We start from the raw sequence: 22,874 nt of genomic DNA on the forward strand, positions 1-22,874 counted from the left end.
AGCACAGGACTCACACATGCTGGGTTAGAACTCTGTCAGTAATAGCCCCAGCTCCTTTTGTACTATTAAAAATTTTAATTACATTTATTTATTTACTTTGTAGGACAGGGGAACATATATATATATATACATATGACAGAGGATCAGTGGCTGGGATTAATAAATTTGTGTTCCAGGTCCAGAATATTCCCTTCCCCCAATTTTATTTTATTTTATTTTTTTTTAAGAACTATCTGCTCAAATCCTTTGCCCACCTTTCAGTAGGGGTTGTTTTATATTTAAGTTGTAAAGGTACTTATGTTCCTGATACAAGTTACTTATTTTTTTCCATGTTGTAGATTATTCTATCATTTACTGCGCGTATCCTTTTAGGTATAGAAGGTTTTACGTTGGTTGAGGCTGTCATCAGATCTTTCTGATTTATTCTAGGTTTTGTGTACTGAGTGTTCATTGAGTACTGTCGGTGCCAGGCACTGCCAGCCACCAGGAATCTGTCACCTGTGTGATGGTTCCAGTTTAGCTTTCCAGTTCCTTTCATCTCTGCTGGGCTACTCAGAATCAAATGGAAATCTTTTCAGGATTGATAACTATAACACATCTAGTTAAGGACTTAGCAATAGTTCAGCAGGTTATTTGAGGTCTATGAAGGACTTTAAGACCCCAGGCTATAATTGAATTGTATAAATGACTTTCTGCTTTAACATTAAAAGATTAAAACAACCAGCACCTTTCCTATAAAACTCCTGAGGACTTTTTCAGATTTCTTTGCGTTTTGTTGTGAACTGTGCAGTGTTCGTTATAGTACCAGGTTAGAATTTTAAAAACACGTAAGCTAGAGGTTGCACATACAACAGAAGTCGTATTCCGTGCACAACATGCCTATTGAGCTGACTGTCTTTCCCTCAGGTAAAAGATGCCTACTTTCTGCAGCGTACGTGGACAGCCGCCAGTGGGAAACAAGAGAGAAAGAGCAATGCCACCTGGGTAGGTTTCTGTCATTTGGGGTCACCCCACATGTCTCACATTTGCTCACATGAAGCATACATGAAAGGGTACTTTTACGGAGAGTTATGCTCACCCATGGCAGAATCGCCTTTGCTGCCCACTCCATTCCTCATGCTGACTTACGTATTATTTTACCACTGACGTTGTGTGAGTGATCCTCGCTTTCTGTTCATTGTCTCGTGTGGTTTTCATGCAGCCTGTCTCTATTTTACAGAATTTTATACTTTGAACTATTTCTTTTTTTTTTTTTTTTTAATTTTCAACCCCATTGTTTTCTTAACTTCTGTATCATTACCAAGTGACGGATCTGGAAAGCAAATTTGCCGCCTCATGGAAGCCGTGAAAAGACGGTGAGCGTCCCGGGAATAAGCTCGTGCTTACTCCCTCCTTCCTTTGTCACGGTTCACAGATGGTGGCCTTTCCTATACACGTTATCAGGGCGTAAAAGAAGTCACTGACCCCACAAGCACATTTTACGCAGGTCCTAACGAGCACACTCCTGACTGTCCTGTAATACACAGAAGATGGTCAGGACACTTAGGAGTGAGCAGATTGGAGATGGGTTACGAGACTGGTACCATGCACATGAATTCCAGGGCTGACCTAACATCCCTCCCACCTTTGTGCCTTATGGTAGATAAGAGTAGAGCCCGCTTTGTGACGGAGTCTTCACAAATGCAGGGACATAGCCGTCAGTTCTGGCTACCTTTTGGATGTTTCACAATGATCATGGTCTCCCCTGAGAATGTGAGTTGCAGAGTTAGCCAGCAGCTCTGGAATGGGTGCCAAAGCAGAGCTGGGCAGGGATGAAGGTGAGTGATCAAGCCCTCCCTAGGGAACTTACAGTCTGACTCTCGCTTTAAAGGTTAAATCAGCATTCTATAGTGTCTTGAAATTAAAATAAATTCAAAGCTAATGTAATGCTTCTATACCTAATACATTTAAATTTATATAATTACCATGATGCAAAAAAGAAACTAAGTAATTTGGCATATAGTAGTGTTTCAAAATGTAATGAGTTACTTAGGCTTCACTGAGGATTCGGAAATAGCTACATGCTTGCACAGCCACTGCCATACAGTGGGCATGGTCATAGATGTACAGTAATACAGGCGAAATCAGACACAGCAAGTAGCTGCAGAATGAACAGTTTTGGGTAAAGCTCTAGGTAACTCAAAAGTCTATCTTTAGTCAGTTTGCACTGAAGATGCATTAATGAAAAATGCGGCTTATTGTTGATTATGAAAGTACTTTGTGTTTGTGTGTAATGTGAAGTTAGTCCCGTTAATTAGAAACAGGTTTTTAAGTAGTAAAAATGTCTCTCACTCAACTTGGAGGTGAGTTGACCACCAGCAAACCCAAGCAAATTTCTCATCAGTACCCCAACCCCTAAGTTATAGACCATTTAGGGCTTTTTATACGGGTCTGGGGGTTCACACCCAGGTTTTCACTGTGTGTGCAACAAGCACTCTTACTGAGTCATATCCTAGTCCCTGGAAGCGATTACAACTCACAGAAAATTAGCAAGTTCCTCCCTATCCCTTGCCCATATTCAGTTTTGTTACCATTGTGATGCATTTGTTTTTGCTTTTTCATTTTGTGGTGTGTGCATGCGTGCATGTGTGTAAAATCTAGTGTGTCCCTTTCAATGAGGTGTGCACATACTGTTTTAATTATCCGAGAGTTTGTTTCACACGTTATAGTCCTCTATCTTAAATTCTCTACATGCATTACCCAACATATTATATGCCATAGCGTACTTATGAAGTTCATGAGTTAATCCTTTCTTTTCCCTGTGTGTGTGTTTTTTTTTTTTTTTTTGTTTTTTTTTTTTTTTTGTTTTTTTTTTTTTTTGTCATTAGTCTCCAAAAATACCCTTTATCACATTTTTTCCTCCTCCAATACAGGAACCATCCATTCACATTGCATTTAAATCCAGTCTTCTTTAATTTGAAGTTATTTTTTAGCCTTTCTTATTCCTCGTGCTGTTATCTTTTTTAATAATTTATTCATTTTTAGTTTGTGTGCGTTAGTGTTTTGCTTGTATGTATGTCTGTGTGAGGATGTCAGGTCTATAGAGCAGGAGTCACAGACAGTTACGAGCTGCCATGTGGGTGCTGGGAATTGAACCTGGGTCTTCTGGAAGAGCAATCAGTGCTCTTAACTGCTGAGCCATCTCCAGCCCCCTATCCACCCTGCCCTGCTCTTAACTTCTTCGTGGTAGGTTCCAGTTTTGCCTCCCCAGCCAGACTACTCTTTGATGTTGTAGCTCTGACACAGCGTGTGCCATCTGGACACCCTGACTTCTTTTTGTCTTGACTAGTAGCCTATAAGCAAGGAGACACTCAGTGATGACTTCCTGCTGCTTCTCAAGTTTTCCCTTAGATTTTTTTTCCATTCATGAAGACTGCAAAGCAATCTCCCCCAGCCCCGCCATAGTTACTGGTCAGCACTCTCTTCTCCTTAGGCAACAGACCTCGCTTCCCGTTGTGTTTCTTCCTCATTTATCTGTCATAATTATGTTGCCATTGTATGGATTTGTGAGATTTTTTTTAATGGTTATCGCTATCATTACTTGGAAGTCCGGTGTGCCATGCCAGCCTGGCTAGTATAAACGCTTTCCGGTTAGCTTCCATATTCCCCTTCTCATCACTTGCCTCCTACTCACTTAACAGTGTATTGTAGGCTTATCTTGTACCTTCCCTTCCCTAGCCCTGGACTCAGCCCTCTATTGGGACTCCCATTCCTTTTGGTGGGGAGTGCAATTAGAAACATGATCTGGGTGTTAAATGTCACTTGATCTTCACCCAGACATACTAAGTTTCACACCAGTACCTCTGCTCTCCATCCACCTGCATGGGTTTCCCCCCAGCCTTGCTGGGATCTCCCTTCTATGCTCAGATCTTGGCTCCAGGCGGAGGTAGGGTTTTGTGGGGAGAGTCACAGCATTGCATGCTACACCAGTTCTCTGTCTTCCATATAAAAAGTACCAGCTATGCTTTCCAGGCACTGTGAAAGTCATAAATAACCTACACATGTGTTAAGATGCCCTCTGAAGTCAGTTATTCACCTCTTTAGAAGCCATTGTACTAGTGATAATTCCAATGTAGCTTCAAATAATTATATAGCAAATATTGTTCTCTTGTGTCATACATGAATTCTGTGGAAATACAAATCGAGGAATGGTGCATTCTGGGAAAGCTTTTTAAACATTTTCCTAGGTATGAAGGAAAGATGAGGACATGGAGACAGTCACTGTTTGTGTCTTGTGTTAGGTATAGTTGGAGCTATTATATGGACACAAATCCAGGGATCTTTGTCCTGGCTACATGAATAACAAGTTGCTTGCCAAAGAATGAGGATGACAATCAGTGACATAAATATCACAGGGCAGTTGTCTCTTCTCTGTTAAGAGGAATACTTGGAAAAGCAGATGAAATTACTGTTTACCAAACACCTCCAGTCACCGTTGCTCCTCTGCCTCCGTTCGTTACCTTGGTACATCTGGTCAAAACTGTGTTACCTACTTTTTTTTTTTTTTTGAGAAAGGGTTTCTCCTGGAACTTACTCTACATCAGGCTGGCCTTAAACTCACAGAGATTCCCATTGCCTCTGCTTCCTGAGTGCCGGGGTCAGAGGCATGCATCACCACCACCTGGCATGTTTTCTTACTCCTAATCTAGCCTTGTGCCTTCCTTAAGAAGTGTGATGTGGATTCTGCACCTGAGAGATTAGCATCTAAATTGGTGTCCCAAGTCTACCACTTTCATTTATCACTGTCTATGTCTATAGCTATAAATTGGGGATGCGTGCTAGTGGAATGAATCCCTGGTAGGACCCTGCATATAATATTTGATGTGAAATAAAGTGTGGTATTCAGACTTCTTGGAAACTGTATTTTCCCATTGTGTAACAGAAAGTAACTGCTGCCGCCTCTGGTTCATACAAGTTGGTATTTCTGTGTGACATGACTGCAAGGTTGAGAGCTGATCCTGTGGCTGCATCCCCGCTGATCGGGCAGTAGATGGCAGTGTGGTCCATGCGAGAAACGCTCTTCCTTCTGCGCTGGGCGCGGACCTATCAGGGAGCGCGCGCTCATGTGGAGCTTCGTGATTGGACATAGGGATGAGCGGGCCGTGAGGTGCTCGAATCGGGCACGCTGATTGGAGGATGGAGGAGGGCCGATATGAGGCATTTGCTCCTGTGGCTCCCATTGGCGCAGCAGCGGTTGTGGCCTCTTTGGCACCGCCCGTCGGCCCTGCAGAGGCTGCTTCCGCTGTGCCTGGAGTCCTTGAGTGTTAAAATGGTGTGTTCCCCTTTTCCTGAAAGTTGCTTTTTGCATTGCCTTGTGCGTTCCAAAAGATGCACAGATTACATGCCGTGAATTACCACAAAGTGGGCACATCCGCGTAGAACATGGAGCGTTCTTCACGCTCTGGAGGCCGGGTTGCGTCTCGCTTTCTTGGGAAACACTCGAAATCCTGACCTGCGACACTATAGGCTACTTTATAAAAACGTTTTACAAGAGAAAGTAATGTGTAAAGAACCCCTGTCACCCGCTGTATGCTTTCAGCAATTAGCGCGTATCCCTTTTCTCTACTTCTGCACCCCTACCTGGTCCTTTGGGTTTCTTTTGAGGAAGGAAATAAGGTGCGCGCCGAGTTTTGTATATTTCAAAAAGATAAGAATTTTTAAAGTCATTGTTATAAAGCATTCAGGTAAATATGAAATAACCAGCTTTCAGTATCCCGTGCTGGCCAGGCCCTGAAGTAGTTGTTAACGGTGGTAGCATGGGGTAGAGCAAAGCTGCTCACGTACATGATGACAAAGAAGCAGAGAGAACCTTCCCGCCTCACTCCCTTCTCATCCTCCGGCTAGAGGTGGTTTGTTTTTTACTTTTGTGTTTTGTCTCATTTCCCTGATCTAAAAGTTACATCCTCTATTCCTATTTCTTAAGATTATTGTCCTACATCTTATAAGGTAATTAACTTAAATTTTAATGTTCATCACTTTATCCTTTAGAACAGTGTACATTCAAACACACACACACACACACACACACACACACACACACACAGTTGTTGTCCAATACTAAAGCTTTATCTGTCACAAGGTACCACAGGTGTAGCCACTTTTATTTACTCTTAGTAAATAGTGGTCTTCTAACCATGCAGCTGCCGAAATCAACCTCGCAAGGGTTCCTTAGGGAGGCCTTTATCTTTCTAGATGTGTAACTCTCCTCTACGAGTATTGACTTCTGTCATTTTGTCATCTAATTCTATTTCTGCCTTCCAATTTGACCACTTAAAACACAAAACCTGCTGGTATAGTTAATTAAGGTCCTTGGTTTGTTCAGAAGGTTTTTTGGTTTTTGTTTTCCTTTGTAAATCTTTTTTTCTTGTAGTTGCTTTTAAGGTGATTTCATTCTCCAGTTTCACAGCGACATATAGTATACATCTAATTTTGCTCATTGGACTTGATATGTTTAGAAGACTATCTTATTAATTTTGAAAACTGTCCAGGAGGCAGCTGGTTTGGTAATGTGCTTGCTGGGAAAGTGAGAAGACCTGAGTTTGAGTTCCAGCACCTAGTGGAGAAGCCAGATGTGGGGTGCTGGAGAGATGACTCAGCACTCGCTGCTCTTGTATTGAATCTGATTTGGTTCCCAGCAGCCGGAACTCCATTTCCACTGGACCTGGCACCTGTCAGACACTGCAAGGACATGGTGCATACACATACATGCAGGTAAAATACTACACATAAAATAGTTCTTTTTTTTTTTTTTTTTTTTAAAAAAAAGGCAGGTGTGATGGTGCTTGCCTGGAATATCAACACCAGGGATCCCTGGGGCCTGGTGACAGCGCGTTCGGCCTAATTGGCAAGCTCTAAACCAATAAGAGACCCTGTTTCAAAAAACAGTATGGATAGTGCCTGAGCAACTGAATGATGCTGGTGGTAACCTGTGTCCTCCGCACACATAACCACACACACACACACACACACACACTCACTTCTCAGCTGTTTTCCCATTACTCGTCACCTCACCCTCTTCATTTACTTCTTTGGACTTTAAGTTTATCTCAGAACGTACTCTGTTTCTGATGTCTCTTAATGTCACCCTCATATTTCCTTTTGCAGTCTGTAGTTCTGTCCCGGTCTGACTTTCAATCCACTGGCTCTCATTTATGTCTAGCCTGCTTGCCTGCCCCTGAACTTACTGCGGGCCTGCTTGCTTGCCTTTGGGACACGCTCACGATGTGCAGTCTAGGCTGGCCTCGAACTGCTCCTCTTGCCGCAGGACTCAGGGGGGCTGGGATTAGAGACATCAGCACTATGCCTGTTTTTATTTCCTTTCTTTTCCTACCCATCCCTTTCTTTTGAGCTTTGTGGCAGTATTTATGTAAAAAACAAGCCATACCTAAAGCATACAGGTTAATAAGTGTTGACAGATGTGGAGCTGGATATGCCCTTACTTGTCACAGTCCCAGTGCCCTCCAAAGGCAGTTTTCTCTGCCGCACAGCCAGGCTCCCAGGCAGTGGCTGATACTACTTCTCGTCCATTAGATTCGTTAGCTAGTTTTAGATATTGTGTGAAAGAACACCCCTTTGAAGAGTATCCTTAGCTTGGCATATTGTGAAGGCCTCAGAGGCATTGGGGGTGACTTGTGGTTTAGAATCCTCGGAGAGCAGTGGTCCTTGTTTATAGAGGCATTATTTTCCAGTTCCTCTTTTCAGTACAAATGCAGCTCCTGTCTGACTGTACATGAGAGCTCCCTAACCAGCTTCAGCTTGTTACCCTCTGATGCTGCCATTATTAAAACCAAGGCTCTATGGCACAGGGTCTCCCTGTTGCCCTGGGGTGACTTGCCTCTGTGATTATTCCCTCAGCCCTCCAAGTGTGAGTTTCTGTGTGCCCTGGCAATTATACCTACCTTTTTCAAAGCTCAGTTTTACATGTGAAAAATAATTACCATTTAAGTGCTTTATGGTGAGAAGGGTGGTTAAAACAACATAGTTCATCTTATTCCAGAGATTGAATTTCTGCTTAGTATTTTATTTGAGCTTAGACACCACATCCAAAACCTGCCTCCCTCCCTCCGTGGTAGTTCTTTTACATTTCATGTTCTTTTCAGCTGGCTGTTCCGCCAGCTGCTGGCTCTGTTGCTAATGTACTTGGATGCCCCTCATTTACTGCAAACCTATAGAATACACACCTATTCGGGGTGGGAGGCCCGGAACTTCACAGGTTTGTTTTTATGTTATCCTCCCACCCCCATCCCCTGACAAGTTTCTCTGTAGCCCTGGCTGTCCTGGAACTTGCTCTGTAGACCAGGCTGGCCTCGAACTCAGAGATGGAATTCACTCCATCATTATAAAAAGTCAGGATCGTCACTGAAACCTTTTATGTCCTTAGATCCTCACTGCTACGGCTGTCTTCAAACAAGAACACTTTAGTACTGCCCTGTGTTTCATCTTCTAAACATGTTTCCACGTGGTGTGGTTGGAATCCTGCTAAATGAAGAATCCTTACTTCAGGTCCATTTATTTCCCCCTCGTCCGTGTTGTCCACAGCCATCCTTAGCTTCAGTGTGTATTCCTGGAGAGCTGAGGACTTAGTAAAACAATGTCTTTGGCACAGCCCATTGAATGGAACTTGGGCGTCTGTTGGCCCCTCGCTAATGCATGAAGTGTGACTGTGGCTGTGGAAGGCCGGGTCCAGAAGCCTGTGGTGCTGGCCCGCCGTATGCTGCAGCTGCCCTGCTTTCCTAGCCCTCCTGCCCTTTGCTGTTTTCTGCCTCATCCATCACAGCAGCGCTGTAACGCAAGGTGATTGGTCATATAGTGTGTTTGCAGCAAACCTTTCTGACGTGCAGTATGGAAATGTTATTCATCATATGCGGGCTCTGCAGCTGTTGCCTTTTTTGAAGCCCTGGCCAATTCCACTTGACTGAAGATGCCTGGGTGTGAAGGTTTCAGATAGAATCTGGCTACCACGCCTGGAGGTGATCTGAGAAGCTGTCTCAGCCCTGTGATGGGTGAGATGCTTCATGTACCATGGAAAGAACAATGGTGGGGAGCTCGCTGGCCATTTCAGTTAGGCCAGTATGCTGCTCCTGATTTGTTTGCTTGCTTGCTCGTTTGAATACAGTATACATTTTGAAGAAAGGGAGGTGATTCCTCTCATCTTGATCGTGAATGTGAGAGTGGTCGTAACTGTAGACTTGGTAGCATGAGAGTGCTGTTTGGTATCTAATTTTGAGCAAGTACACTCAACCCCTGATAGGAAGGGTTTAAGGGTCTGTTTGTAGGTGTTACAGATGCTGTAACCGCCTGTTTCAATACAATGGCCATTAAAAAGGCTGTTTATGTCATGTCAGCTTTCAGGAGTTTTACAAAGTTGTTTTCCCCCCGTTGCTGTAAGTCATAAGGACCATTCATTTCCCCCAGGGAAATGAGGAGAAAATGGCTAAATGCACAGTAGAGGGTACCAGTGTACACAGTGTACAGGCCGAGTGTCTCAAGATTTGCTATTCATTCCATCCACCGGAGTGAGAAAGCCTGAGAAGTATGATCATTTATTCCTCATCCTTCCCTCTTTGCCTTTTCTCTTTACTTTAGATATGTCCTGGGTGCCCATAAACTGAGGGTGAGTCAGTGGATTTAGTTCTTTCCTGACACTTTGAATGTAAGGGGAGGAGGAGAACCATCTAGTGTGGGCATTTGTAGTTAGTAGAAAATATTTTGGTTCAGAAAGAGAGTAACAGGTTTTGAACTGTCTCTAAAAGCCTCCCTCAGCCTGTCTTCTTGACTGGAGGTTGGCTGTAAGGGAAGGGTGATAACGTGTGTGTTTGCATGGGTGATGGTACCTGCATGTGTACATCCATGTAGGTATGGGAAGAGGCCAGAGGACAGCCTCGAGTTTCTTTCACTTTGTTGTTTGAGGCAAGGTTGCTGACTGGTCTAGAACTTAACATGTTAGCTGGCTGCCTGGCTGGCCAGATAGCCCCAGGGACCTGCTGAATACTGGGATCACACGCACATACCATCATGCTTAGCTTTTTCCATTTGTGCTGGTGGTCAAACTTGGCTCTTCATCTTGCTTGAGTTATCTCCTAGACTCCTCCGTAGTTATTAAAGCAAAAGAGATTGGTAGCCTAGCAAGGGGAATGATGAATATATTCAAATCTGGAGCCTATAGATATTGCTGACCAATTATTATAGAGTTATGAAGAACAGTGAGATCAAGAACAACACCATCTCTTTTTACTGAGATGGAGAAAGCATATTTAGAGTGGAGAGTTGAAGAATTTAGAGGACATGCAATTGAAAAGCCTATTACACACACAAATGGAGATCACTCTATACAGCTTGAAATGGAGGTCTGGAATTGAAGGGTGGAATTGGGTAGATGTCTACACACAGAACCAACCCTGACATTAAAGCCGTGGGAGAGACTGACATGGTAAAGCACCTGACCCCCATGGTGAAGCCTTAGCATACCTTGCTGAGACTTGGGCATTCCGGAAGAGGGGATACTGCAGAGGAGCCCGAGAAATGGTGGGGGTGAGGTTGAGAGGATAAACATTTCCTTAAGTATAGCTCTGGCTAAAGAGAGCTCAAGTAAGATGAGGATGGAGAGAGTTCACCACTGGGTTTAGCAATCTGGAGGTGTGCTTCGGTGTTAGGGGGGGATGGAAACCCAAATCCGAGAGACTGGAAATACTAAGTCCTGTCGGGTGTGGCTTTGGCGGTGCTTGCTGTTAGGGGCACAGAGGAAAGAGGTGGCAATGAGGGAAACGAGAGCAGGGGGATCTGTTGTTGTTTTGCCGTTTATCCCTAGAAGGCAGACTGTGTCGGTACAGGTGTAATGGCCTGGTAGATTTGATAGAAGGACGATGCTCTTTAGATTACTTTCAGTGAAATGGGATTGAGTCATGAGCGGAGAATGAGGAGCTAGAAATTATTTTCAGTTTGAGGAGCAGTGGTATGAGGTGACATAAACCATTTGGAGTGTGTGTTGTCTAGGATCACAGGTGATCTTAGGGTCTGAGGTGAATGTGACATCACAAATTCCAAGTGTTCTTATGGGTGTTCTGTTGAGAGGAGCCAACACCTGGGTGGTGGAGGCTACTTATGAGGAAGGGTGGTCAAGGGGATTCTGCTTTGTTCAGGAAATATCTGAAGTCCCTTGGTAAATGACCATTACAAACGTTTAGAGTTGCTAATATATTTGACTGTTGTGTGCCGCTGGGGTCTAAGTGATGGTGACAGGTCCTCACCGCTGCCTCACGTCCTGGAGATTAACAAATGTAATACTTTGTGTTTCCTTACAGAGGTACCTTATTGATCCATTTTTAACAGCTAAGTTTGTATTTCTTAGTTACTATTTTACATTCTCTAGTTCAACAAATCATTTAAAACTGTGACTAATGTCAGTTGTCCTCAATTTCTGAAAAAGAGCAAGAGTGAGCTTCTGTTTTGATACTGACTTTGTAATGTGTGCAGCCATCTGGCAGGAGTCAGGTCTGGTGGATTTTTCTGGAGAAATGTGTATGTTTAACAAGGTTCTTTCTCCTTTGTCTTCACAGCTGATCTTGCATCCTTAATGGACAAGGCATATGAAAGGAAGTTGCCTGTTAGCTCTTTGTCAATATCACGGGTAAGACCATTTTAAAAGAAAGTTGTCTGTTAGCTCTTTAGCACTATCACAGGTGAGAAAATTTCAAACATATTTCAAAGAAGTAAACAAGCAAGACTGTATAGACAAGGCTGTGTTGTGGAAATAATAGTCACCATGGGAACCATTTTTCCACAGTGTAGTGTGTTTTTATAATTACCAGTAGATATTTTATGATGTAGTGGCTGAAAAGAAAGGAAATAAATATATCAGACTCAAGTTAGCAGTCACTGATTTAGTTTCTTTTCTTGTCTGGTTACACTATTCTGTGATTTTGGTTTTTTTTTGTTTTTGTTTTTTTTTTTGTTTTGTTTTGTTTTTTTTGTTTTTTTGTTTTTTGTTTTGTTTTGTTTTGTTTTGTTTTGTTTTGTTTTCCCGAGACAGGATTTCTCTGTGTTGCTTTGGAGCCTGTACTGGAACTAGCTCTGTAGACCAGGCTGGCCTTGAACTCACAGGGATCCGCCTGCCTCTGCCTCCCGAATGCTGGGATTAAAGGCGTGTGCTTCCTTTTGTGTTTTTAAAGCTTCAGTGTAAGAATAGTAAGCATACTTTCAGTAGCTGAATAACTCTATGAAACAGTGGATGCTGACGTTAAACTGACTGCTCCTACATAGTGAGGGGACGGATAGCAGGCAGGCAGGCAGGAGTGGAGTTGGTAGGAGCCACTCCAGAGCACTTCCGTGGCAGGTGCTCTTCCAGATTCTTGCCATGCATCATGTATGTTTGTTTGCACAGGAGCATGTGTTTGTGAGACACAAATGATGAGGTAACTCCAGATTTACAGCTTGTAAGCAGATAGGCTGGAATGTCAAAGTCCACCTTTGTTGCCGCCATTAAATGTACCTAGTCTTGTCTCCATGGTGATTTCGGGTTATACTGAAAGTGGGCAGGATCCTCCAGTTGGAGGTATTAAATCTGGAAGAGGGGAAAGGAAGGAATTTTTCTACCAGTCCTGATCCTTTCTCCGTGCCTTTTGCCCCCTTAATAGGGGAATGGCTCAGCTGTCATCACTTAGATTTGAGGGACTCGTGTCCAGCAGAGAGGAGGAGATTTGGGAAGGCCATTGTTTTCAATGTTTTCAGGGTGGCCGGCCCTCTGCGGCTGTAATGTCTGATTTTCATTTAGGCAGCACTTGGAACTTCAAAGAGCTTTTGTGTGCGTGTTCCAACCTGAGACTCAAGCTCCTCAGGGCGGAAGCCATAGCTGTTTATACAGATGGAGCAATAAGTCCCAGGGGGCCCGTGCCATCTGTCTGTGCCACAGCATGCTATCAGGAGAGCTGGTTCTCAGGCTCAGGACCTGTGTTTGTACCACATGTTATCTGCCCTTTAATGGATTTCTAAATCAAACCCACAGGCCCTGGTTATTTTTAGAGAGTCTCCCTTTTCCTCCTTTCCTCTCTTCATGAGGTTTTAGTTACACTCTCAGCACGCCTGGCTCTTACTCCATCTTCCTGCTTCTGATTTCCCACTTGAGGGCAACATCCATCCTTGGGTAATATTTCCTGCTCATTTACATCGTAGGAAAGCAACATACTCACAAATTTTTTTCATTTTTTCCTCAAGTGCTACAGATTGAACCTAGAGCCTCATGAATATTAGTCAAGTGCTCTCCACCAGTGAGCTGCACCCCAGGGCCAGTGCTTGGTAGATGTTATAGCTTGAAGGGAGCCTTCAGTCCTGTAACAGTTGTTCCATATCAACACTAAAGCCAGAGTCAAAGTGGTTACAGAGCGAATTCTCTACACTTAGGTTTCTATGTTCTGAACAATATTGTTCCAGCCTTCAGAGTCTGCAACATTTCAACCATGTGTTTGGAGGATGAGATGTAGATCCAGGGATAAAGACAATGATAATTGTAAACAATACTATAAAAAGCTCTCATCTTGTTCATCTTACATGAGCAGGTGCAGGTTTGGCTTTTACTTGGTGCTTTATTGTTGTTTGTTTTGTTTTGGACCAACAGTCTATGCATAGAAGAGAAGCTATAGCATATGATTCATCTTCACCAGTGTGAAGGGATTTCAGGATGGAGCCATACTACTGGGACATCATTCCAGTAGTTTTAAGGATCAGTGTATGAACTTGATTAAACATACAGTATAATATGTATTTAACCAGGACTTTTTTTTTTTTTTTTCCTTTAGTTTGTGGACAACATTTCATCTCGAGAAGATATAGATTCTGCAGAGTACTATCTTTACAAGTAAGCTCTGTCCTCACCTCTGTTTCTAACACTGGCTGTTTGCTTTTCTTCTGTGGTGCTAAGGTGTGTGTGTGTGATTGAACTCAGTGCATGTGGCCCAGAGCATTAACAGAAGCTTCATGTAGTTGCTGGATTCTATTTCCATGTAGACCATGTATAAGACTCTGTTCACTTCAAATATATCTTGATATCAAGAAATGTCAAGCTGCTGTGATTTGACATCTCGTTATTTACTTTAATCAGAACTAATGCTCTTATTAAGATACCCTTTTTAAAGTTCTGTTCTTGTCATTAGCAAGAAAATTAGCTTTTTTCAGCTTTTTTTTTTTTTTTTAACGAAACATTCTCATGACGTCATGAATACTTTTTTGTGTGTAGGAGTCTGGGTAACCTATGAATACTTTTTTGTGTTTAGGAGTCTGGGTAAACCTGTTCAAGGATAGTGGTAATGATGGTTACTCATTGTCTAAATGATTTCTGCTTCCCACCTTCAGAGAATACACAAAACATACTAAGGCCTCAGGGAAAAAAAAAAAAAATGTTTGTGAAAATTGAAAGTTAGAAACTATGAACTCTTGGAGTTTCACTTGAGTATCTGAAATCAGAGGTTAAGCTTGGAGACTTGGACACCAGAGACCCGATGCTCTGTGGTATTACCGTTAGGTAGGCTTGCTTGCTATGGTTGTTGTGACTAACATTCTTACAGAGTGACTTTTGACCTCTCAGAATGACCTTAAAAATCGCATACCTAACATGAAGAAATATCAAGCAACTTCTTAATCTTAAGTAGCCCACAGCGTCCGGCTGTCCCGCCTGCAGGCGTCATTTCTCACTCCCTGAGGGGTTCCGTCACTTAGAGCTGTGGTTCTCAATCCGTGGGTTGTGACCTCTTGGTGGTCGAGTGACCCTTTCACAGGACCATCAGAAAACACATAGTTGCATTATGATTCATAAGAGTAGCGAAATTATATTATGAAGCAGCAATGAAAATGGATGTATGGTTGGGGCTCACCACAGCATGAGGAACTGTATTGAAGGATTGCAGCATTAGAAAGGTTGAGAAGCACTAACTTAGAGTAAAGCTTATTGTTGCCTATAGTATAGGCTTACCTCCTTCCCTGTCACAGCCCATAGCCACCATCATAGCTTAAGTGACCAGTGGAGTGCTGATGGACTTCCCGCCATAGAATCCGGGAATCCGGGCACGGGTACCAGCAGGACCCAGGACCTGTGTGGCACACACTACCTCCTCATCTTCTCATCCCTGGAGAACATTGGGAATATCTAAACATCACACACATGAAAGCTTGGGACCTCTAGCATCTTAGGGGTCCTAGCGATCATTATAGAAAAGCTACTTTTGAGACAGCAGAAGGGACATGTGGACATTTGGCGTGAGCTGTGCAGTGCTCTCCGGGAGCCAGCCACACTGGGATCCTCTGCTTGGGGGAGAAAAGGAAACATGGAGGAAAAGGAGTGGGTGCTGTAGTTACCACAGCAAACAGTGAGTGTTTAAGGCAGTCTATGCATTTACGAAAATCCAGAATCAGTGATACTCTGCATCTGAAGGGAAAATAAGCAAGACTAAAGGTGATTCAGACAGTGGGAAGGTTTTAACAAAGTGAGAGTCAACACTCGGAAAACAGGGCATGCTAAGAATACCATGGCTTGGTGTTACCGAGATACTTGAGCTGAAGTGAGACATCCAAAAGATAAAAATTGTCGGTGGGAAGGACCTGAGGCAGAAGCTTCATGCAGTGGCTGTGGGAGGCTGGGAGGCTGCACATGGGCTCCTCGAGGGCTGTAATATACTGTTTAAGGAGTAGTCTTCGGGCCCCTGAGGCGTGGGTGGGGAAGAATGAGGGCCAGACAGAGGGAGAGGCCCAGCTGCGCTGCCACAGGCCCTTTGCTTCTGCCAGAGAAGCCATGCCTCCTGCTCCTTTCTATATTGGGGTCTGCAGGGAATGTTTTATAGAGACCGTCAAATTGGGTAAGCATAAAAAGCACATCTTAGCGTCTCAATAAAGCTTAGCATTTTCTTCCCTTGTGAGTGTAGATGAGATGACAGATGCCCGTACTATTTGCAGCATTTTGTCTTTCTCACCAATTAAAGTCATTGATTTTGTTTTTTTTTTTTGTTGTTGTTTGTTTGTTTTTTTTTTGTTTTTTTTTTTTTTAACATTTATAGCAGATTTCTAAAAACTGCACATCGCCGGCTCAGAAGCCGGCAATTAGACCTGGTCCTGGCTCCGGGGTTCCGTGCACTAATGATGCGGTCCATATGTTGCCTTACCTCGGAACTTCTTAGTATCTTCATAATTGTATTTCCATGGTTTCAGTGGCGAAGAACCAGTCTGGAGGAGGGGTCCATAAGCCCCCTTACCAGAGGGAGGGCTCAAGGTGCAAAATAGAAAAGGGTTAGGGTCTCCTCTGAGGCCTTGTGAGTCTAGGCTCTTTCGCCCGGTCTTAGTTCTGCTTCTTTCCGCAGGCCTTTGCAGATTTCTCTTTGTGTTCTTCTCTTACTAAGCTTTCCCTGTGAAGGAAGACAAGCACAGCCTGATAGGTACTCTATCTCCAAGAAAAGGTTAGGTACAGACAGTCCCTTAGAGTCCCCATCAAGATGGGTGGGGCAGGTGAGAAGATTCTGCCGGCCCCAACAGGCTGGCTGGAGAGCAGGGTTGGGGGTGGGGGTGGAATGTTTCTGTTTTATTTTGGCATCATCAGCACCGGGTGTGTGATGCGGTCAGAAAGCAGCAGTTAGTAAAGATGGTGTGATGCAGGAACAGTCAGCCAACGGCAGCTGACACAAAGGCCACTCAGCGGTCAGTGTGGGGATGGCATTTATCCTTTTGACTTAAGAGTTTTCATACCCTCGGCTAATTTTTAAAATAACTAGGCTCCAAACATTTTTTTTCTTCCCAAGCAGAGGATTTTTGTTTTCATCTTACTGTTCTGCTGTCCTTTGAGAGGGAAAGTTCCTGCCTTTGCTGTCACAGGCAGCGTTCCTAGGCATTAGCTTTGTAGCCCTGTTTGACTGACATGAAGGCGAGGAGAGATTGCCCACATGGTGAGTATGGTGTGTGGGAGCTGCCTGCCCTGAGCTGGGAAGCCACAGCTCCAGATGTTGACGGAAGGGCAGCTCTGCGAAGGCAGCATGGGCTTCTCCAGAGCAGGATGACCACGAAGGGTCCAGGCAGGGCTGTGCTTGGTGAAGGACCCAGGCAGGGTGCTGGTTGCTCCAAGGGAACTACAGCAGAAGGACTCAAGAGTGTGCACAGAGTGCAGTGTGGCGGGGAAATTGGGATTGCAAACAAAGGAAATCCCTGGACTGTCTTGTAGCCTGTGGACATCTCCTCTTTATCCATTTTGGACCACTGCCTGCCTGGGGTCAGTGTTATTATATGGTGACTGACCATAAGCTTCATACAGTGAACACCTCTTTTCCATTTTGGAGACCACCTTTCCTGGGCCCACTAGTCAGGTTCTGAGACCCACCCTCACCCCCCCCCCCATGTATACTGTCCATACTTAGACAGTGGACCTGGAGGCTGATTGTGTCTCCATATTCACAAGATAAAACTACATGGCATAGGAAAAAATGTGCCATCAATAAAAGCCATTATCTGTGTGGTTATAGCAAGCTTTGACAGCTCCAGTGTTAGCATTTGATGACTATACTAATGGCATACAACTCCAGCTACAATAAATACTTCTGCCATCTGTTTTGGTGTCCTCTTTACTGAGAATGTGTGCACATTGCAGTTTTAGGGCTTATTTGGGCCTCTGCATCATTTGGGGGGACTGTGGTTTTTACAAAAGCATGGAATTGAACCTCTCCTCCTTACCCTCAGAGCATCAGTCACCAGATTATTTAATCCACAACGTGATGGTCATTCCTGAAGGGTGACAGGCCTCTCCAGTTAGATAACATATTCTCTGTTGAGAATTTTACCATTCCAAAGTGGCCCATAGCTTCCAGAAAAAGCATGGAGAATGTGGAATCCATTGTCACATAGTACAAAAGACTGCAGAGCTCCGGGACGGATCTTTCCCTCAGAATCAGACTCCTGGGTTGTCATGGAGAGCAACAACATGCCACCCAGTAATGAGAAGAAGGCTAAGCTGGGAGGCTGGCTAGGGTGTGGCAGCTCGTCCGTCCATGCTGTGTTGTGGCCTCAGGCAGATACCGGGCGGCAGGTCAGGTTCAGCTGGGAGGAGGCAGATGGTAGCCTGCACGTCTCCAGGTCCTAGCTTGGCAGCCTGTCGAAGGACCAAAATAGCTTCATTTTTCAATGACCAAAAGTGCTATGATGGCTTCTTGGAAGGCGGTGTTGTAGGAATCTGTGCCTGTGGGGAGAGGGGGAAGGTTAGGGTTCCTTGGGAGTGAGCTGCGTGGAAATTGCACAGTACTAGCTTTCCTCTGAGGTCTTGGGAGATTGTATTTTTCTGTTAACATTTCTTAGTCTCTGGGAAGCTCAAACTTTTTTTTTTTTTTTTTTTTAGGTCTAAAAGCCACAGAGCAGCAAGCAATTCCTAGATCGTTTTTAAGAACAGTTCCCTACTCTAAAACTGCTGCATACTGTAGTTATTTTTATTTGCTAATCTTTACCCCAAGCCAGAGAGATAGTCACTATTATGGATGCTCTGTATTAGACAGGAGCAAATTGGCAGATTTGGTTCCTGCCTCACCAGAGGGTGGTGGGTTTGTTGATGAGAGTGAGGGCCTTTGGCCCCTGCTTCGTCAGAGTCTGTACTTTTTCCCTCTGCTCTTGTTAACGAGAATGTGGTGTTGTTCATTTTCTGTGCTTACACTTCCCAGAGTGATCTGAGGTGACTGCTGTCGTGACTGTGTCGTGGAGCTGGTTCCACACCCTGTTGTGGCAGACTGTAACAGCCCAGGCTGCTAAGAATACCTACGGACCCAACTTTGTATCACCTTGTCCTTTTGTTTTTCTGGGGTGAATTTGTAGTAGCATGGCCAGAACATACAGAAGATAGAAGTTTAAATTTTAAAGAACTTGACTGTTGTTTTACAAAGCACTTTAGCCCATTTTATAATCCTAGTGCACTTTCCTCTGCACTTTCCATGACACACAGAGCTGGATCAATGTGTATTTACTTTGGTTTAAATTTGTAATTGCCTGATGATCCCTTCTTTGGCAAATTTTTCACTGTTCTGGGGGTTAGTTTTACTGAATTTGAACATTCTTTTTCTTAGTCTTGTGTTTTCATTCACTTAACATATTTTTCAAAGTACAGTTTAAACTTCTATGGAAATCTAGGTTTTTTTTTTTTTTTTTCCTTTTACGTTTTTTATGTCATCTTTGAAATCTTGGCCCAACTCAACACCATACATATTTTTCTCTGATATTTTGCTTTAAAATTTTATAATAATAGGTTCCAGGGTTAGACCTATAATTAATTATAAGGCTTAAAGGTAATTTTTTTCTTTTTTGATATAAAAACACCTAATTTCATCTAGGCCATTTACTGTAAACGTAATACTCTTTCACATTGCCTGGAACCTCTTGGTAATAATTTCTTCATATGACTTTTTGTTCTGATGACATCTGCTTTGCTTTATTTGGTGATAGAAGAATATTGTCTTGATAGCTATAGATTTTGGTCTTTTCATTAGATAACATGGATCTTCTAACTTGACTCTGCTTTATCAAAGTCCTTTTGGATAATCAACTCTTTTCCGTTCTATATTTATCGGCATACATACATACATACATACACACACGTATATATATATATATATATATATATATATATATATATGTACACTTACATATATATATATATATACATACGTGTGTGTGTGTGTGTGTGTGTGTGCAGCATGTTGTCCACAAAGGCCACTAGAGAGCATCAGATTACCTGAAACTGGAGTTATTGATGGGTGTGAGCTAGGCTGTGTGTGCTGGGAGCCAAACCTTAGTGCTCTTAACTGCTGAGCCATCTCTCTGGTCCACACATGCATTCTTTCTTCTTGTTTGTTTGTTTGTTTGGTTTATTTTTGTTTGTTTATTGAGCTAGAGTCTTAATATTAGCCTTGGCTGTCCTGGAGCTCAGGACCATGCTGACATCAAACTTATAGAGATCCCCCTACCTCTCCTCTCAACTGTTGTAATTAAAAACATGTGCCACCATGCCTGGTATGCATCCATAATGTAGAGGAACTAGGAATAAACAACTCAAGCAATATGTATTGAATGTCTAGTATATATTTAGAAGAAAAGGGAAAGGGAGTGAATATAGAGATCATGAAGAAAAAGGTTAATTTTGTGAATCAGCTGTTATTCCCCTGAAACAAATAAACTGCTCTGACAGTGTTTGAGATGAAAATACAGGAGGACAAATACCAATTACTGTGTCTATAAGGTACATCAGCTCTGTGTAAATAAAACTAATAGGAGATAGGAGAACATTTTTTTTTAATTCACTAAAATTGTAGTGTATTCAAAGGCAGGATGTGCTATAATCATTACAAGTCAAAAACATTGTAAATTGTTGAGGATGAGTATATAGGGAAGCAGTACAAAGTCCAGACAAATTAAAAAATAAAGGGTAAATTCACTGTATTTATATAACAAAGTTAATATTTTAAAATGTTTGTGCCAGACTGAAAGAGGGATTAATGTTGTCATCAACAAATATACTTTAAAAAGTTAGAGCTTGAGTTGGAACTTGAGCTGCAGTAAGAACTGACTCTGTGGGGTCTGCCCTCAGGCAGAGAGGGACTGTGGGAAGGACCGAGAAATAAGGCTGGTAGATAGAGGGGGGAAATGGTTGCAGATCTGTCATGATTGCATACTGATACTAAATTTGTAAATTGGTACATTATCCAAGTTAGGCATACTAGCACACACCTATCATCTCAACATGGCTCAGGAAGCTGAGGCAAGAGGATCATGAGTTCAAGACTAACCTAGGCTATGTGGCAAGATCCTGTCTCAAAAACAAACACAAATTTATAGAGTGTCTTCAGAGAGAACTTTGGCCATATAAAATTATAAATGTATATATTCTTTAAGCCAATGGTAGTTTCAGATACTTAACCTAATATGAAATATAAAATAATGTCCATTGCAAGAAGAAAAACTGCCTATTAGCACAAGAATGCTTAAATTATTATTCTATAACTAAGTAGGAGAATTATTTTATAATCATGTAGTAAATGTTATGCAGTGATTGAAAAGAATAAAGGCTTAATGTATATTTGTATTTCCTAAAGAGTAAGTTACAGAATTATTTGGTGAAGAGTTATGGTTTGTGTGGTGTGTGCTGTGATGCGTGTGTGTGTGTGTGTGTGTGTGTGTGTGTGTGTGTGTGTGTGTATGTGTGTGTAATATTGACATGTGCATAGCATGTCTTGGAGTGGTAAGCACTGCCATACAAAAGCTGTTAACAATGCTTTCTTTCAGAAAATACTCTTGGGCAACTTTTCATTGAATTCTCCCTTGACCTTTTGAATTTTATGTTGTGAGCGTGTATTTGTCAAGAAGGATTTTTTTATTTTAAATGGTCATTAGACTCTTGAGAAATGTCTCTCATAACGAAGGTATTCCATGAAGAGTAATAACAATTTTTTATTTAGTGGATAAATGTAGGAGGGAAATTAATCTCCCTGCTTGCAGTGCTAAAAGCCCTGACCTGTGGTAATCAGCAGTATTATACACAGGGGAGGGGACAAATAGATCAGCAAAGTGAATGAAAGTTGAAAATGAAGTCCTGGCTAATGAGAAAGTGGCAGTACATTGGTTGCAGTACTGAGTGGGAAGAAAATTAGAAGGTGACAAGAGATTGGACATTTCACCTTTTTGTTGTACTCATGCATGATTCTAAGTTGCCTATTGTCTGCCTACTGATGACACTTAAGCTTTAGAAAAGAGCTGGCTACAGACCTTTGGAGGAAAAACAGTTGCCAAGACATACCATTAGATTTTCCTGGCATTCTGGCACCAGCTGGGAAGTTGGATTCTAGGTGTCCTCTGAGGCTTGTCGGCTTTAGCATCTGAAGTTGATGCTGAAGTGACTTTTGTAAAGGCCGAGGAGGTCAAGTTCTCACAGCTGGGGTGGGGACCTGACTCTGTCCCTAGGCTTGTCAAGCAGGCCAGTGTACCTGCCCGTACCTGGTCCCTTCGGAGGCATCCCAGTAATATCCAGGACAGAGACTTAAGATACTTTGATACAGTGACAGTCAGTCTAAAGAAAGCCTACCATATAAAGATGTCAACAGTATGAGTCCATTGTTCTGTGGAGGGTAAGTGCTTAAACACCCTGAGACACCAGAATGCTGGGGCCAGGATAAGCTGTAGTGTGGTCTGTAGCGTGGAGCATGTCAAGCTGCCCTCAGGAACGCCCGGCTTCTCTCATTAGAATTGAAGCCTCAAGTGGTGGTGGCACACACCTTTGGTCTGGGAGGCAGAGGCAGGTGGGTGGATCTCTGTGAGTTACAGTCCAGCTTTGTATACAGAGTGAATTCTGGTACATCCAGGGTTACGTAGTGAAACCCTGTCTCAAACAAAATAAAACAAAGATGGAAGCCTTAGACTTTGTGAACATGAGGGTCCAGTCTGCTTAGCTTCTCAGAAACTCTGCTTGGGTAAATGGCATTATTAACATTTCGGTTAGTTCTTTCATGATTTTCAAAAGAAAAAGCAGGACATGTAAGACTCGATCAGAGAAAGGGTGGGGTCTCTGATCTGTCGTGGGTCTTAGTCGTACATAAATGGGGAAGAAAAGGACTAAAGTAAAGCTCTTCTGATAGCTGTCAAACATTTTAAGGGCGACCCTTAAGAAAATGAAGATTTCCTGTAAAAAAGTTTTCTCTGAGTTCTGTTTTGCAGTATAGTCCTGGGGTCAACGGCTCTTCCTACTAGCCGTTTTCATGCCTGTAACATAAGGTCCCTGGAACGTGGCTGGTGAACACAGATGTAGCTCAGCTCCTCTATCGATTGTGCAGCCCTCCTTTGGTAGT

At 42.9% G+C, this 22,874-nt stretch overlaps 1 protein-coding gene across 2 annotated transcripts in view; it reads left to right on the plus strand.

Moving 5' to 3' along the window:
- The window catches only part of Mrps27 (mitochondrial ribosomal protein S27), a 64,170-nt gene that overhangs the window by 3,274 nt on the left and 38,022 nt on the right, over nt 1–22,874 (plus strand). The window contains exons 2-4 of one of the 2 annotated variants that reach the window (XM_051182830.1): nt 907–984; nt 11,595–11,665; nt 13,830–13,888. In XM_051182830.1, the coding sequence (XP_051038787.1) occupies nt 907–984; nt 11,595–11,665; nt 13,830–13,888 (208 nt within the window). Of the gene's footprint in view, nt 1–906; nt 985–11,102; nt 11,198–11,594; nt 11,666–13,829; nt 13,889–22,874 lie in introns of those variants that run through there. The other variant, XM_051182831.1, reaches the window with a different exon arrangement.

The sequence above is a fragment of the Phodopus roborovskii genome, unplaced genomic scaffold (assembly GCF_943737965.1).
Source record: "Phodopus roborovskii unplaced genomic scaffold, PHOROB, whole genome shotgun sequence".
In the NCBI taxonomy this organism is placed as follows: Eukaryota; Metazoa; Chordata; class Mammalia; order Rodentia; family Cricetidae; genus Phodopus; species Phodopus roborovskii.